Source organism: Sus scrofa, chromosome 16 (assembly GCF_054392235.1).
Source record: "Sus scrofa isolate SSC_HxYL_T2T_F1_AM1 chromosome 16, Sscrofa_HxYL_maternal_Yorkshire_Landrace_v2.0, whole genome shotgun sequence".
Taxonomy (NCBI): domain Eukaryota; kingdom Metazoa; phylum Chordata; class Mammalia; order Artiodactyla; family Suidae; genus Sus; species Sus scrofa.
In genome coordinates this window covers 64,668,296-64,684,047 of record NC_139398.1, presented here as the reverse complement: position 1 = coordinate 64,684,047, position 15,752 = coordinate 64,668,296, and the positions used below count along the sequence as shown (strand labels likewise).

General features: G+C 50.7%; 1 protein-coding gene across 4 annotated transcripts in view; it reads right to left on the bottom strand.

Moving 5' to 3' along the window:
• Positions 1–388: 388 nt before the first annotated feature.
• Positions 389–15,752, bottom strand: part of LOC106508654 (uncharacterized) — a 239,023-nt gene continuing 223,659 nt past the window's right edge. For 2 of the 4 annotated variants that reach the window (XR_014831612.1, XM_085002481.1), the window contains 2 exons: positions 13,176–13,277; positions 392–679 (listed from right to left, as the gene is read on the bottom strand). Coding sequence is in view for 3 of the 4 variants with exons in the window: in XM_085002481.1 (XP_084858607.1) it covers positions 659–679; positions 13,176–13,277 (123 nt within the window). In the remaining variant the exon portion in view is untranslated. Of the gene's footprint in view, positions 680–13,175; positions 13,278–15,752 lie in introns of all 4 variants that reach the window. The other 2 variants (XM_085002482.1, XM_085002480.1) reach the window with 2 other exon arrangements.

The window sequence follows — 15,752 nt, the reverse complement described above, 5'->3', positions numbered from 1 at the left end:
CCTAGCCAGCCCCTTCCCATAAGGTCCTCCGCTTCAATCTTCTGCTCAGGAAAGCCTGCTTCAAAATGCACGGTCAGGGGAGGATCCAAACAGGAGGGTTGTCACTGAGCTCCTACAAAATGTATCATCACCTCCACCACCGCTACCTTTATTACTATCACCATACTTCATTTCCATCACGGCTGTCATTACCACTGCGGCCACCACCTCCATCGCCACCCCACCCCCATCATCACTGCCATCGTCACCATGGCTACCACCACCTCCATCGCCACCACCATCGTCATCCTACCATCATTCTATGTTCCCTTTGCTCCTCTAACAAATGACCACAGATTTGACATACGGAACCTCTCACTCAAGCTCCTATTACAAAATACCCACAGGCTTAAAAATAGCAGAAATTTATTTCTCACAGTTCTGAAGGCTCTGAGGTCCAGGATGATGGTGCTGGAAGATGTGGTTTGTCTCAAGGTCTTCCTGGCTCATAAATGACCGTCTTCTTCCTGTGTCCTCACTTGGCAGAGGGAACAAGGGAACTCTGTGGGGGGAGGGGGGCGTCGCTTATAAGAGCGCTAATCCCATTCGTGTGGGCGGCACCCTCATGTTGTCATCACCTCCCAAAGGCCCCCATCTTCTAATGCCATCACATTGGGCGTCAGGATTTCACCATAGGCATCTGCAGCCAGAGAGAGAGACACAAACACTTAGACCCTAGCAATAGGTGACGTAACACAAAATATTTTATCTTACAGTTCAGGAATTTGACATGTAGGAGTTCCCGTGGTGGCTCGGTGGTTAATGAACCTGACTAGTATACATGAGGACATGGGTTTGATCCCTGACCTCGCTAAGTGGGTTAAGGATCCCGTGTTGCTGTGCGGATCCATATGCCACTGGTGCAGCCCTAAAAAAAAAACAAAAAAAACAAAGATGCTTGTGATGACACTGGGCCCCCCCAGGTCCTCTAGGCTCACCTCCCTATCTCAAGATGTGCTAACTAGCAATCCTCATTAACCCTCGCCATACACTGGCACATATTCACAGCTTCCAGAGATTAGGCCTTGGGCATCTTTAGGGGCCCATTTTTCTGCTGATTGCAATTGACATCTCGACCTCCAAAACTATCGCCAATATCCCACCCGCTTCTACCACCACCACCACCATTTTCAGCAGCACCCCTGCTACTAGCACCAGCACCTCACCTCTACCTTTTAAATCCTGGCTCAAATGTCAGACCGTTCTACCTCTGTCTTTTGCCTTTTTTTTTTTTTTTTTTTTTTTTTTTAAGGGCTGCACCCGCGGCATATGGAGGTTCCCAGGCTAAGGGTCGAATCAGAGCTGTAGCTGCTGGCCTACATCACAGCCACAGCAACACCAGATCCGAGCCATGTCTGCCACCTATACCACAGCTCATGGCAACACAGGATCCTTAACCCACTGAGCGAGGCCAGGGATTGAACCCGCAACCTCATGGTTTCTACTCGGATCCGTTTCCACGATGGGAACTCCAGACCACTCTATATAAAGAAAGGCTTCCTTCCGACCCTCTCCCCCACCTTCCACACACAGACACAGACACAGACACAGACACAGACACTGGAAGGTAACTCCTTGAGGGCAGGGACTTGGTCTTATTTGTTCATTGCTGCATTTAACACCTGGCACTGAGGAGGCATTCAATACATGTCCACTGAATGAATACATGAGTAGATGAACAAAGAAATGGTCGTATTTGAGCCTATCATAGGGGATTTGACCTGGTCCCGAATGCCAGGGAAGGTGTCTCTAAATGGGTGACATCAGGGCTGAGATTTGGGGGAAGGGCAGGGGTTCACGAAGTGGTTGAAAAACACAGGAGCAGGAGTTCCCATCGTGGCTGAGCGGTTAATGAACCTGACTAGCATCCATGAGGATGCAGGTACCATCCCTGGCCTTGCTCAGTGGGTTAAGGATCCAGTGTTGCCGTGAGCTGTGGTGTCGGCCGCAGACGTGGCTCGGATCTGGCATTGCTGTGGCTCTGGCACAGCCAGCAGCAACAGCTCTGATTAGACCCCTAGCCTGGAAACCTCCCTATGCTGCGGATGTGCCCCTAAAAAGACAAAAGGCAGAAGAAAAAAAAAAAGGTGTATTGTCAAGCAAGTTCCCATTATGGGAAAATAAAGCTTAATCATGCCAGGGAGCTCTGGGATCCAGTGAAGAATTCTCACCCCAGAGTCACGAGGAAGCTGGGCGACATCAGTGATGCTTAGTCACTGGTTGGAGGCTGCTTTCGAGGGCCGCTAATCCCCATCACCTCCAGCCGTCCACACATAGGGACAGGAAAGGCTCAGTGGCAAGAAAAAGCCCTCAGGCAGAAAGGTTTAGGTCCTGAAAGTTGGAGGTCGGTTGTGTGCCCTGAGATGGTAAGGATGGGCTGATGAGGGGAGAGAACTGATAGCATCTGCTGCTGGCAGGGAGTGGTGAAGTGAGAGTTCAAATCCAGGTCTTTGAGATTTCAGAGTCCATGAATGGATACGCACATGGATGGATAAACAGATCGACACAGATGGACAGAGATGTGAACAGATGAACAGGCAACTGGATGTCTCGGTGGGTGAGCAATGGCTGGCTGGCTGGAGGTCGAGGTGGGTGAGTGGATGGGCAGATACGTAATGGATGGATGAATAGATGAGGAATGCACGGTGCATGGAGAGATGGCTCGATGATGGAAATTGCCGTGTATGAGCAAATCGGTAGATTGTTTAAAAATAGTGTCTGTGACTAAATGGATAGATAGAAACATGAGCTGAGGGGGATTGGGGGATATACGTGAGCAGGTAACGGGGAGGCTGGATGACCAGGTTTGGGAAAAGAGAGGGACTGTGACTTAGGAAAGTCTCAACCGTGGCCTTGGTTGAACTGAACTCAGCTAATAGCACCTCGTGAATCCGCAACCCCCACCCCCACTGCTCCAGGAGGTTCCCAGTCTCAGAGGCTTCCCAGCTGTGGTCTCATATTGATGACCAAGCACATCCAGGGAAGACATGCAGAAGCAGGGCCGATCCAGCGTGGCCGTGGCAGAGGGTGTGGGTTGGGGGAAGCCCGTGGGATGAAACTGGAGGAGCAGGATGGAGCCCAGTGGGTCTTGCACCTAGAACAGCGCTGCCCAGCCCAGAGCTGGCTGGGAGCCTGTCCAGGGGAGAACGTCAGAGGGTTGACTCTGGCCACCCTGCCCTGTGGGTGGGGGCTGGACATATTTGCTCCCGCCCCCACCCAAGCAAGGCAATGTTGCAGAAAGGGAAGGCAGCTCTCCCAGTAGGAGCAGCGCTGGCTCAGAAAGGCTGGGAAAGGAGGCTGATAGCAGGACAGGGAGTCCCTTCATCTTGGCAGAGCCAAGCAGAGCCCGGGGACACCGGCTCCAGCCCAAGCACAGCTGATGGGCCCAGCTCTGCCAAGTTTCACCGCCTGGAGCACATTTTTTTTTATGACTGAAGAATAATGAGAGGCAGGCATCCCAGCCCTGGCCTTTCCCTGGTGCACGCGCACACGTGTGTGTGCATATGGTTTGCATGAGTGACCGTGGATGCCGTAGGTGGGTGTCTGTGTGGGTTTGTGTGTCTGTCAGGGTTGAAGGAACATGCTGGAACATTTGGCATGTGTGAGTCTGAGTGACTGAGCACACTTGTGTGTATATGCGGCCGTGTTTGAACGTGGGTAGATATGCTTATGTGTATGTGAGCACATTTGTGTGCATGCTAGTATTTGTGTGAATGCTTGCACAGGGCTGAGCCTGTTGGCATTTGCATGAGCCTGTGTGGCTGGAAAGATATTCACATCTGTGTATGTGGGCCTATACTTGCTGTTTGCATATGTGAGCGTGTGGTGCGCGTGTGCATGCATGCACACACATGTGTACGTGCATGCAGGTGGCATTGCGTACCCATCAGGGAATGGATTTCCTGGCATAAGGAGTGCCCCTTCTTTGGCGGCAGCCCTCTTTCTTGCTGTCCCCTCCCCCACCTTATCCCTCTAATGCAAACTTCAGAAGCTAACCATTAATGTTCACAAACATTCTAGGTTATTTCAGGCCTCCGTGACTTTGCAGATGCTGCCCGCAATGCCCTCTTCCTTCTTTCTGCCCATCTTCCAGGTCCAGGCTCATACCTTCTGTACTATCTGCCTGGTCACCCCAGATGCCATCCTCCTCCAGGCCCCCTGTGGCCCCTCGGACAGCCCTCCCTTATGGCCAGGAGGTATTTTCTGCTCCTCTTCTAGACTAGGAGTTTCCCGGGGGTGGGGTCTGTGTCGGATTCCTTTTTGGATCCCCAGGATCCAGAATAGGGTCTGGTCTGGAATGGGTGGATGGATGGACAGATGTCTGAATGGCTAGATGGACAGAGGGGTGGATTGATGGGCAGGCAGGGGGACAGAGAGATGGGTGGATGGTGGGTGAAGAGGTGGGTGGATGGATGGATGAGTCATGACTAAATCCAGCTCTTCGGCTCTAGACTCCTGGATTTGAAGAGAGCCTTGGATTTGAAGGCTGGCAGAATCCTGGATTTGAACCCTGGATTCGAAGGCTGGATTTGAAGGCTGGCTGAATCCTGGATTTGAATTCTGGATTTGAAGGCTGGCAGCTCTTGCTCGGCTTTCCCTGCCTCGGTGCAGAAGCGGTGGTCTCTGCTTGCAGAGGAAGGCTGCAGCCTCGGAGCTGGCCTGCTTTCTCTCAGGAGGGCTGGCTCCAGACTGGCCACCTACCTTACGAGGGAGCAGATTAGGCCTGAAGAGGCATTGCTGAGTGGCTTAAGTTCGCCCCTGTTTGTGCTCGGGGCTTTCAAAGGCTGGGGAGACTGCAGAGGAGGGGTCTGACTTCAGGCCCCACTGCTAAGTGGGCAGGGATTGTGTGCCCTTCAGGCCTTGACGGCAGGCGGCTTAAGGCCGGGCCCTAGGAGTTTTCAGACAGGAAAATGGTGTTTTGTCTTGTTAATGCATTCACATGGCTTTGAACTGGAGAGTAGTCAGGTGTCCCCAGACGGCTGCTTTTGAGCTGGTCCAGGGAGGGGGCAGGGCCTGGCCAGGCCCCGGATTACAGAGGCCTTCCCGGGGGAAGGGGGCCTTTGATGGGGCCGGGTCTGTTGTCCGGAGTCTGCTTTGCTGGTGGCTGGAGCCCCTAATGAGGGGAAGGGCTGTTTTGAGGCATTGCCCTGGTTCCCCTTGGGCAGCAGGCGGAGGCCTCCTTTGATGTTGGAGTCCTTAAGCCAAGTGGGGACTAATTGCCACAAGGTACAGAATGTTCTGGTAGCTTGGGGGGTCTGCAGCTTACTCACAAGGCCACAGCCACCCTGGTGTGCAGAGGGGGGGATAGCAGCCACTCTCCTGATGTGAGACAACTCAGGAGGGTTTGGGGCTGGTTTTGTTTGGTTTTGTTTTTCTTTCATGCTCACAGACCCAGCATAGAATGGGAAACACACTGTATACGAGAGACACACACACACACACACACACACACACACACACACTCCTTACTCTACAGCAATTCTGTAAACAGTATTGTGTTTGAAAGCATGATTTTTTAAATCAAAAAGTCACAGCGGTAGGTGTGATAACAGCAAAGAGAAAAAGAAAGCAGTTTCTGGTAGGCTGGTGGCAGATGGATTCAGATCTCAGCCCCAGTGTAGCCACTTATTAGCTGGGGCAGGTCTCTGAAGCTGGCTGGACCCTAGCATCCTTCTCCGCCTGACACCAGTAGGTGCTTATGTGCATCTGTTCTTTCAACAGTTAAGGTGACTGCATTCTTTTTTTTGTTTAGTTTTTAATTTTTGTTTTTAGAGCCGCACCTGTGGCACACGGACGTGCTCGGGCTAGGGGTCGAATCGGAGCTGCAGCTGCCAGCCTACACCACAGTCACAGCAATGCAGGATCCAAGCCACTTCTGCGACCTACACCACAGCTTATGGCAACAGCAGATCCTTAACCCACTGAGCGAGGCCAGGGATCAAACCCACATCCCTGTGGATACTAGTTGGGGTCATAACCCGCTGAGTTACAACGGGAACTCCCAAGGCGACTACCTTCTTGAGATAATTCACTAAAATTAAACGTCTGTTTCCTGCAGGCGTGGGGGCAGGTGGAGAGCCTGGTGGGCGGCCGTCAGTTCCATCTCGCTCATCTGATTGGAGAACAGGGAGAGGACGTTTCCTTTGATGTTTAGTATTTGTGCCCGTGGAGCTTCCATCTCAAAGGAAGATGACCGTCCCGTTCCTGTATGATGCTCGTCCACACCCAACTCTCACCTCGCCCTCTCAGTGAAATCTGGAGTGAGCGTGGTTTTCTGCTATACCAGGCACAGGGGCCAGGTGATCTGACTATATGGTCTCTAACCCTCACAGCGATACTTTCAGAGATGGGTCAGCCTCTTGGCCAGATGAGGAACCCAAGGCTCACAGAGACCAGTGCCTGGCCTGAGACCCTCCTCTGGGGAAACGGGAGAACCAACGTTCTGATCAGCCTGGCTCCCGCACCCAGGCCCTCTCCAGACCGCCCCACCTGAGTGATCAAGCTGCTCTGAGCTTCATTTTCCCCGTCCGGTTAATCAAAAGAGTAATAGTCAACTCTGCCTGGACGTAAAGACATTTAAATGAATATATAATGTAGGACTGGGTCACTTTGCTGTACAGCAGAAATTGGCACAACATTGTAAATCAACTAAATTCTAATAACAAATTTTAAAAATGAGATAATCCCGGCAAAAGACCCTAGGGAGGGCCTGATGTACCTGGCAGGTACTCAGTACACCAGCTGTGTCCCTCCAACCACCCTCATGACCTGCTCACACACACACACACACACACACACACACACACACACACACACACACACACACACACGAGTCCCTCTACTCTCTGGAAGCTGGAGAGGGGGCAGGTCTGTGCAAAGGGGACTCAGTGTCCCTCAAAGTTGTTTTGGGGTCCAGGGCGCCCCTCGTGTGTGGTTCTGTCCTGATCTTCTGGCGTCTGGAGAGGGGTCCTCCCTGAGCCCCATCAGTGACAGAAGCCTCCGTGAGCAGCCTCCTGAGTGAAGTTCAGAGGGGACCTGCCCTTCCAGCTGCTTCCCCAGTCAGCAGCTAAAAAGCAGGAGCGAGGCACTGGTGCCCGGTCAGGAGGGGCAGGTGGAGAGCAGAGGGGGCTAGGGGAGCCAGCCTTGGTTCTTCCAAGGCTGGACGCCAGCGCCAGAGATCACATATCACCCACATCCTTTCGCTCATGGGATCCTTCTTGACACCCCACCATCAAGAAACGGTGACCCTCAGCTACACACGAGAGGAGGGGTGGCCTGACGCAGCTGGCAAGAGGCTGAGCAGAAGCTGGCACCCAGGCCAGGAAGCAACTGAGAATGGGCCTCAGGCGTGGCCTGTGGTCGCAGACAGATGGGTCCTCGGGGCCTCAGCCGAGAGGAGACACCTGCCCCGAAAGACCTGTCCTGAGACAGACGCCGCAGCTGGCCGAGGGCACCTGGTCCCGGCCTGCCTTGGTTCACTCTCAGCCGCCCCATCATGCCAGTCTTGGCTGGGGGAGGGGAGGGGTCTCCGGCCGAACTCAGGACACATGGGGGAGGGTTGGGCACTCTGGCACACTCCCTTTCTTCTTTTAAAAAAACCCACGTGGAAACGGCTGTATTGTTTTATAACAATACATAATAAAAGTATTGTTCTTTCCGTGTGGAAAGTACAGGTGGTAAGATACGAAAAGAAAGATGCCCAGAGATGGCCACTGTCCCCAGTCCGTTGGGTACACACACGCCGGGGGCGGGGCTGCCTGTCCCCACTCAGTATGCCACGGGCATCCTTCCAAATGTCCATCCCCACTCCGATTTTAAATGCTCACATTTCCAAGGACCATCACCGTCTCTTTAACCGGGACCCCCACGGTGCCGCATTGACTGTTTCCCGCATTTCGCGGTAAGACCTCTTTCCCCACTGGTGCAGCCTCTCCGGAGGCTCTGCGTGGAAAAGTGGCATGGCTCTGTGGAAGAACCTGGGCATTTTGGATGCTTCTGATGGCCATGCTGTCCACTGGGAAGGTCTGTAACTGTACCACCAGCTGAAGTGCCCAGAGAGCTGTTTCTCCTCCTTGGGACCAACAGCGGGTAGGCACAGTCACATTTTCATCTTTGGTGATGGGACAGGTGAAATAGTACCTTGTTTCCATGGGAATGTCTTTGCTGCCTGAGCTTTCTGCTTTGTCTTTGTCTTTTTCTTTTTTTTTCTCTTTCTTTCCTTTCATCCTTCCCCTTTCTTCTTTCCTTCCATCCTTTTTCTTTTCCTCTTTAGGTTTTATAGCTGCTTCTCTAGGATTTGCTTTCCAGTTGATTTTTTTTTTTTGGGGGGGGGTCTTTTTAGAGCTGCACCTGAAGCATAAGGAAGTTCCCAAGCTAGGGGTCGAATCAGAACTGCAGCTGCCAGCCTACACCACATCCAGGGCAACACTGGATCCGAGCTACATCTGGGACCTACGCTGCAGCCTGCAGCAATGCCAGATCCTTAACCCACTGAGTGAAGCCAGGGTTCAAATCCATATCCTCCCGGGCCCTATGTCAGGTTCTTAACCTGCTGAGCCATTATAGGAACTCCCTCCTGTTGATATTTAAAAAAATTTTTTTTAACATTAGAGTATATTTGATTTACAACATTGTGCCAATTTCTGCTGTACAGCCAAGTGACCCAGTCATACATATATATACATTCTCTTTTCTATATTATCTTCCATCATTGTCTATCCCAAGAGACCAGATAGCGTTCCCTGTGCCGTACGGTAGGAGCCTTCTTCATTCATTCATTCACTCAACACAAATTTATCAAGTGCCTATCCTATGCTAGGCAGCCTCTATTGCAGGGAGGGAGGGCATATTTTAAAGCAGAAAATCAAACCAATAACCTCTCCATTATAGTTGTAATCAGCCTTATGAAGAATGGTGGCCCAGGGGGATGGGCTCATGGGGGTGTCTGCTCCTCCTTAATTTCTAATGGACTTGATTTTCTTTGATAAGGAAAATCAGCCCTTCTCAATCTTATATAAAGTGCTGTGGAGTAGTTCCATTTTATTCCACTCCCAGATTTCTCCTAAACTGCTCCAACAAAGACATCTCTAAATGAGTGACTCTTGTTAAGGAGAAAAGGCGCAAGGGGTTCTTACTTCTCTGCGAAAAGTCTGGCCATCATCCAAGGCCCATTCGGGCTGTCACTTTCTCCAAAAAGGCTTCCTAGGTTCCCCAATATAACTTCCTCTCTTTTGATAAGGACAGTGATATAATCAGGATGAATTGGGTTTCCCCTCCACAGTAGCTGGTTGGGATCAGTTCTCTGATCAGACACCCCCCCCCCCCAGGGCACCAGGACTGAGATTCAGCATATGGCAGGTGGGTTGCTCTTACATATGTACTGTTTAAACATCTTTTAAAATTGGGAACAGTTTTTTTCATGATAACTGAGGTTCACAGAGCAATTTCTGGGTGTTTGTTTGGAGACTCGTCTGAGATCCACTTCACCGAGAAGGGCCAGGAGCCTGCCCAGGGTCACAAAAGCAGGATGGACGCCAGGACAGGACCCTGGCATCATGGCCAAATTCAAACCCTGTGCTTCTTTGCTCTTCTGGACTAGAACTCCTGTGAGACCCGAGCCTTTCAGATTCTGGAGCTTCTAGAAAGGGTTCTTGTCAGGGGTGCCCTGGCCTGGGGCTTGTTGGTACCTCCAATGGCAAACTGAGACCAGAAGCCCAGAGCCCAGCATTGCAGATAGGCATCTGGGTAGTGCCTGCAGATGGTTCCAGTTGTGACCGGCCATGGGCTAGGCATGCCTTCCCTGCTGGCTGACGTCATGAGCTCATTAGAGCAATGGGGTTTATTGTACAAGGCAACTGTCCAAACAATAAATTAAGCTGCACAATTTAGCACTTAATTATCCTCCCGCTCGTCTACTTCACTCTCGTTCCCTGGGTGTCTGTCTGGGCCCTCCAGCTAGATGGTGAGACCTTCCCTGTGCCTCACACCCAGTTGATCCATCACGAAGCCCTGTTGGTACCAGCTCGGGAACATCTTTCAAATACTTTCCCTTCTCTGCATCCCCATGGCCTTGACCTCAGCCAGCCCTCACTCTCTCTGCTGGCTTACTGCCACCCTGATCTCTCCTGTGACAACCCCCGTCTCTGCACTGCCCAAGGGATATGGATGGGGCTTCCCTTGGTCTGAAATCCACCATCCCAAGCCCTCATCTTGGCCTTCGAAGCCCCCCGGGAGCAGGGTGTGCTGCCTACCCCAGCAATCACCTCTTCCCAACCCCTCGCAAGGGCTCCCCGCCCCCTCAACCCTGAAGACCTTGCAGTTCTGCCCCCAGGAGGGGCAAAACCCCACTCCAGGCTATTTCACTGCAAGAACTTCTGCACATGCCACTCTCACTCTGTGAATTCTCCCCCCACTCAGCCCTTGCCATTCAACTTGTCAACTCTTGCTTGTCCCAGCATTCAGCTCTGGAATCTCCTCCTTTGAGAAACCCAAGGGTATTTTCTTGGCACACCCCACAGCTGAGATTCATTTCCTTTGCCCTCTTGGGGCTTCTCTTAGGATGCTGGTCCACAGGGATGCCTGGGAGAATAACATCAATAAAACTGTCTGCCGGTGGAGAGCGCTCTCACTCCCAGACCAACTCACTTTACGGTCCCTGCAGTTAAATCCTTACCACCAGGCCCTGAGGAGCCACGATAAAGGTCCCTCTGCAGGTGAGAAAACTGAAGTTTGATCTCCAGAGCTAGGTCCCCATTTGGCCAACCTGGCCCAAGTCTGGAAGGGAAGGGATGGTGCCAGGGCTCAGGGCAGACAGCTTAGGGGACCACATGGGGCATCTTGGTGGGTGCGGAGGCCCAGGGAGGGCCTCGGGGGATGGGGAAGCGTGGTGGTTTGGATCAGGGCCACCTTTAGAGCCAAGAGCTCTTGGCTGGTCAGTTAATAGCACCTCCACCAAGCATTCCCTTTTGCTCCCCCATTTCACAGTCAGGCAAATGAAGGTTCAGAGAAAAGGAAAGAGGAACAAAGTTATAGAGGAATAAGGACCAAGTTATAGAGGAATAAGGACCCAGAGGTCCTGGGTGCGGGTTCAATGGTCCCAGTGGGCTTCGGGTCCACTTCTCGTCTCCCCCCCCACTGATTCCATCACGATCCCCCTGGGGAGCCGGGTTCCCCACTAGCTGTTAAAGGTACAGAGGGCCCCCACCTGCTTTGCTCATAGCTGGGCTTGCCTGGCACACAGTGGGCACTCACTAAATATGTGTCCACTGAACTGATACATGAATAAGTACAGGGAGAGTAACCTGCCTCTCTTCGGGCCCGCAGGACCTGAAGGAATGGTTAAGCAGCTACCTAAGCCCCGTATGCCCACGGCCTCCTCACAGCCACCCTCTGAAGGTAGCGTCCTCACACCCATTTTACCGGTGAGGACACTGAGGCTCACAGAGAGGACAAGATTTGCCCAAAGCTCTGCAGTCAGAAAGTAGTTCTCAGCCACCCTAGGAAATAAAACATTTACCAGGCTGTTTTTAATTTTTTTTTTTTTTTTAAGGAAGGATGTTTTCCTTCTGGTGTGTAAACAGGGGAATGGCTCCCCTTTGTAAATATCGTCACTCCTCAGGGGCTCTGTCAGCTTATGTTGCTTTATTTATCAACATTCAACATTCTGCAGTGGGGGGAAACCCAAGAATAGATCCTCAAGTGGGATGCCAAAGAAGATGTGTGCTGGGGGGGGGGGGGGCGCGGGAGTCAGGTGGGCGGTCTTTCCAAGCGCAAAGCCCCGGGCTGGCCAGGAGCTGGGAACAGGGGTCCAGGCGCAGGGCAGGGCGGGGCGAGTCCTTCCAGCATCTCCTGCCGGGGGTGGAGCAGCAGGTTGCAGTTCAGTGGCATGTCCCTCATTTCCATAAGGGGGAGCTTGTGCACAGGAGATTTCCTCTCGGCTAGAGGGGCCTCGGCATCCAGGGACTGGCTCTGGGAAGTGGCCATTGGGGTGGCACCTGAAGGCGTCTGCCCTGAGCACTGTGTCCTTCCCCGGGGGGCAGAGGCAGGGGCTGCCACGAAGCTATAGGCAGGCTGCCCCATCTCATCTATCCACCTGGGGAACCGAGGAAAATGAGGCGCAAGGCCCTGTGTGGAAAAAACACAGCTTTGGAGCTGGACAGGACTGGGGCTCCTTCTGGTGCCATCACCAACCTGCCCATGACCTGGTCACTTCCCCTGGACCACGGTCTCCTTATCTATAAAACGGGAACGATATCCACTTTAGGAGTTCCATGGAGCAGTGACAGCGTTGCTGGGAGCACAATAAATGCCCCCCAGACAAAAGGAATACCCACTCTCTCTCGGGTTCTTTTCCTACATAGATTATCACAGATTACTGGGTAGGGTTTTCTGTGCTATACGAGAATCAGAGCGAGAATGGCTGTGTGTACACGTATGACCAGGTCACTTTGTTGTGCAACATAAATGATCACAACCTTGTGAATTAACTATTCTTCAATAAAACTTAAAAAACAAACCAAAACCAAAAAAAGGAACAACAAAACCAAAAGGAATATTACTACACCGATTGTTGTCTGGATTATTCGTGCAGGTCTCAATGGCCACCCTCCCCCTCCCAGAAATTTCTGCTTATTCCCCAGCCAAACCTCAGTGGAGATTTGTACAGGGTTTGGCCTCCCTGAGCCAGACAGAGACAAGCCCAGCAGAAAGGCATTTGTTTCCTTATTTATTTTAATATTTTTTAGGGCTGCAGGTGCAGCATATAGAAGTTCCCAGGCTAGGGGTTGAATCGGAGCTGCAGCTGCCAGCCTACACCACAGCCACAGCAACGCAGGATCCTTAACCCACTGAGCAGAGCCAAGAATAGAACCCGTGTCCTCATAGATACCAGTCGGTTTCGTTTCTGCTGAGCCACGATGGGAACGCCCAGAAAGGTATTTAGAGCTCCTATGGGCAGGTGCCAAACCAGGTGCTTCTCTTAACAGAAACGATGATGAAGCAAAAACGTTACAGAATATTTTAGAAGGAGGGGAGAGGACACATCCCCCCCCCCCCGCCGCCCCCCACTTAACTCCTCACCCGGATTCAACAACAGTGTCTCTTCCTTCTGAGTGCGACCCACCCTGGTCCACACTGACCTTTTGTGGAATTGCAATCCTGGAGATGCTATCAGGTGCTGCTTTATTCCCGACTTGCTGTAGTTTCGGATCTGACTCACACCATCTTCTTTCATTTGGCTCCTGCCAGAAAGCAAAGCACATGTTTCACGGTCCCTTCTCCCCAGGAGGAGGAATTTCTCCACAGGCCTCCCTCTGAACACGCTCACGGAGCTGCATTTGGGGGCAGAAAGAAGGGATGGCGACAGTCTGCTGCCCTTTGGCTGCCTTCTTAAGATGGAAATAGCATTTTCTCTCTGATTATCAAAGTAACTTACATGTCCTTTAAGAAATGGGGCAGTTCTGAAAAGTTCAAAGGACGAAGGTCATCCAGAAAAAAAAAAAACCCCAAAATCACTGCTAACATTTCAAATTTTAATTCATCCATGCACGTACCAAGCCAGTTACAAGGAACTCTTACAAGATACCTTGTTTTTATTCTGATTTTCTCGGTCAACCATTGTGGTCTGACTCACTTATTATAAGTGGTGCTGCATCATGTTATGGTATGGATACCACACAGTTCCTTTAACCAATTCTCTACTGTTGGACATAGGGGTTATTTCTGCTTCTTCCTTTTCTTTTTTTCCTTTCAATTTTATTTTGAAATAATTCTAGGTTCACAGGAAGTTGCAAAGACAGTTGAAATAGTGTCTGTGTATGCGTCACCCAGTTTTCCCAATGGTTATGTAACAATCGTACGTTATCGAAGTCAGAATATTGATATTAGCCCACACTGTGCATAAGTCCCTGTCACGGGTGGTAGATCTGTGTACCCCCCACCGCAGCCAAGATACAGAACCTTCTGTCCTGCTGTCCCTTTAGAGTCACACCCAGCTCTCTCATCCTCCCATCACCCCAACTCCTGGCAACTGCTCATTTGTCCTCCACCTCTATACTTTTGCTATTCTGAGATCGTTTTATACACACACACACACACACACACACACACACACACACACACACAAAACCACTCAGCATAATGCCCTTGGGATTCATTCAAGTTACTGCATGTATAATTTTTTCCTTCCTAGAGCTGAGTTATATTCCATGGCATGGGTGAACCACACCTATTCACCTATTTCAGGGCATTTTCGTTGCTTTTATTTTTTAGCTACTACAAATAAAACTTCATGAATATTCTCGTAGAGGTTTTTACATGGACATATCTCCATCTCCCTGGGATAAATGTCCAGAGTCTGATTCCTGGGTTATTTGATGAGTGTATGTTGCGCTTTTTAAGAGACTGCTAAACTATCTTCCAGAGTGGGTGGCTGGCCTATTTTCCATTTCCACCAGCAATGTGATGAGAGATCTAGCTTTTCTAAAACCTGACTGACATTTGCTATCATCACCATTTAAAATTCTCCTTGGAGTTCCCGTCGTGGCTCAGTGGTCAACGAATCTGACTAGGAACCATGAGGTTGCGGGTTCGATCCCTGGCCTTGCGCAGTGGGTTAAGGATCCGGCGTTGCCGTGAGCTGTGGTGTAGGTTACAGACACGGCTCAGATCCTGTGTTGCTGTGGCTCTGGTGTAGGCCAGCGGCTACAGCTCCAATTAGACCCCTAGCCTGGGAACCTCCATATGCCGCAGGTACGGCCCTAAAAAGACCAAAAACAAACAAACAAACAAACAAACAAACAAAAAAATTCTCCTTGTTCTCATAGGTGTGTAGTGATATCTCATGGTATTAATTTCTATTTCCCATATGGCCCATGATGCAGAATGTCTTTTCATGTGTTTATTTGCCATCCGTATGTGCTCTTTGGTGAAATGTCCCTTCATATCTTTTGACTATTTTCTTATAAGTTTCTTTGTGATCTTACTGTTGAATTTTGGGTCTATACATACATATATATACATATAAAATATATATTAGACATACTAGCATACATATATATCCTAGATATGAGTCTTATGTCAGATATGTGCTTTGAAAATACTTTCTCCTAGTTTGTTACTTGTCTTATCATCCCCTTTAGTAGATAAAAAATTTTTTCTTTTTCTTTTTTTTTTGTTGTGGCCACACCTGCGGCCTATGGAAGTTCCCTGGCCAGGGGTTGAATTGGAGCTGCAGTGGCTGGCCTATGCCACAGCCACAGCCACACTGGATCTGAGCCGCATCTGAGAACCGTGCTGCAGCTTGCGGCAACTCCGGATCCTTGACCCACTCAGCGAGGCCAGGGATCGAACTCACATCCTCCCAGGGACAACATCAGGTCATCAGGTCCCCAGTGAACTCCCCAAAGTTTTTTCATTTTGATGAGGTACAATTTATTGACTTCCTTTTATAGATCAAGGTTTTGGTGTCATATCTAAGATCTTTGTCACCAAGCCCCAGGTCCAAAAGATTGTTTCTGCTCCTTTTCCTCTAAAAACATTGCCATGTTAGAATCCTTCCAAAGGCGTCTGCACCCAAATCCATAGGACCTGTGAATATGTGACCAAAACATGGCAAAGGGTACTTTGTAGATGTGATGGAGTTAAAGCTCTTGAGATGGGGAGATTGACCCGGATTTTCTCCATGGGCCTAGTTTAATCACAGGGGTCTTTACGTG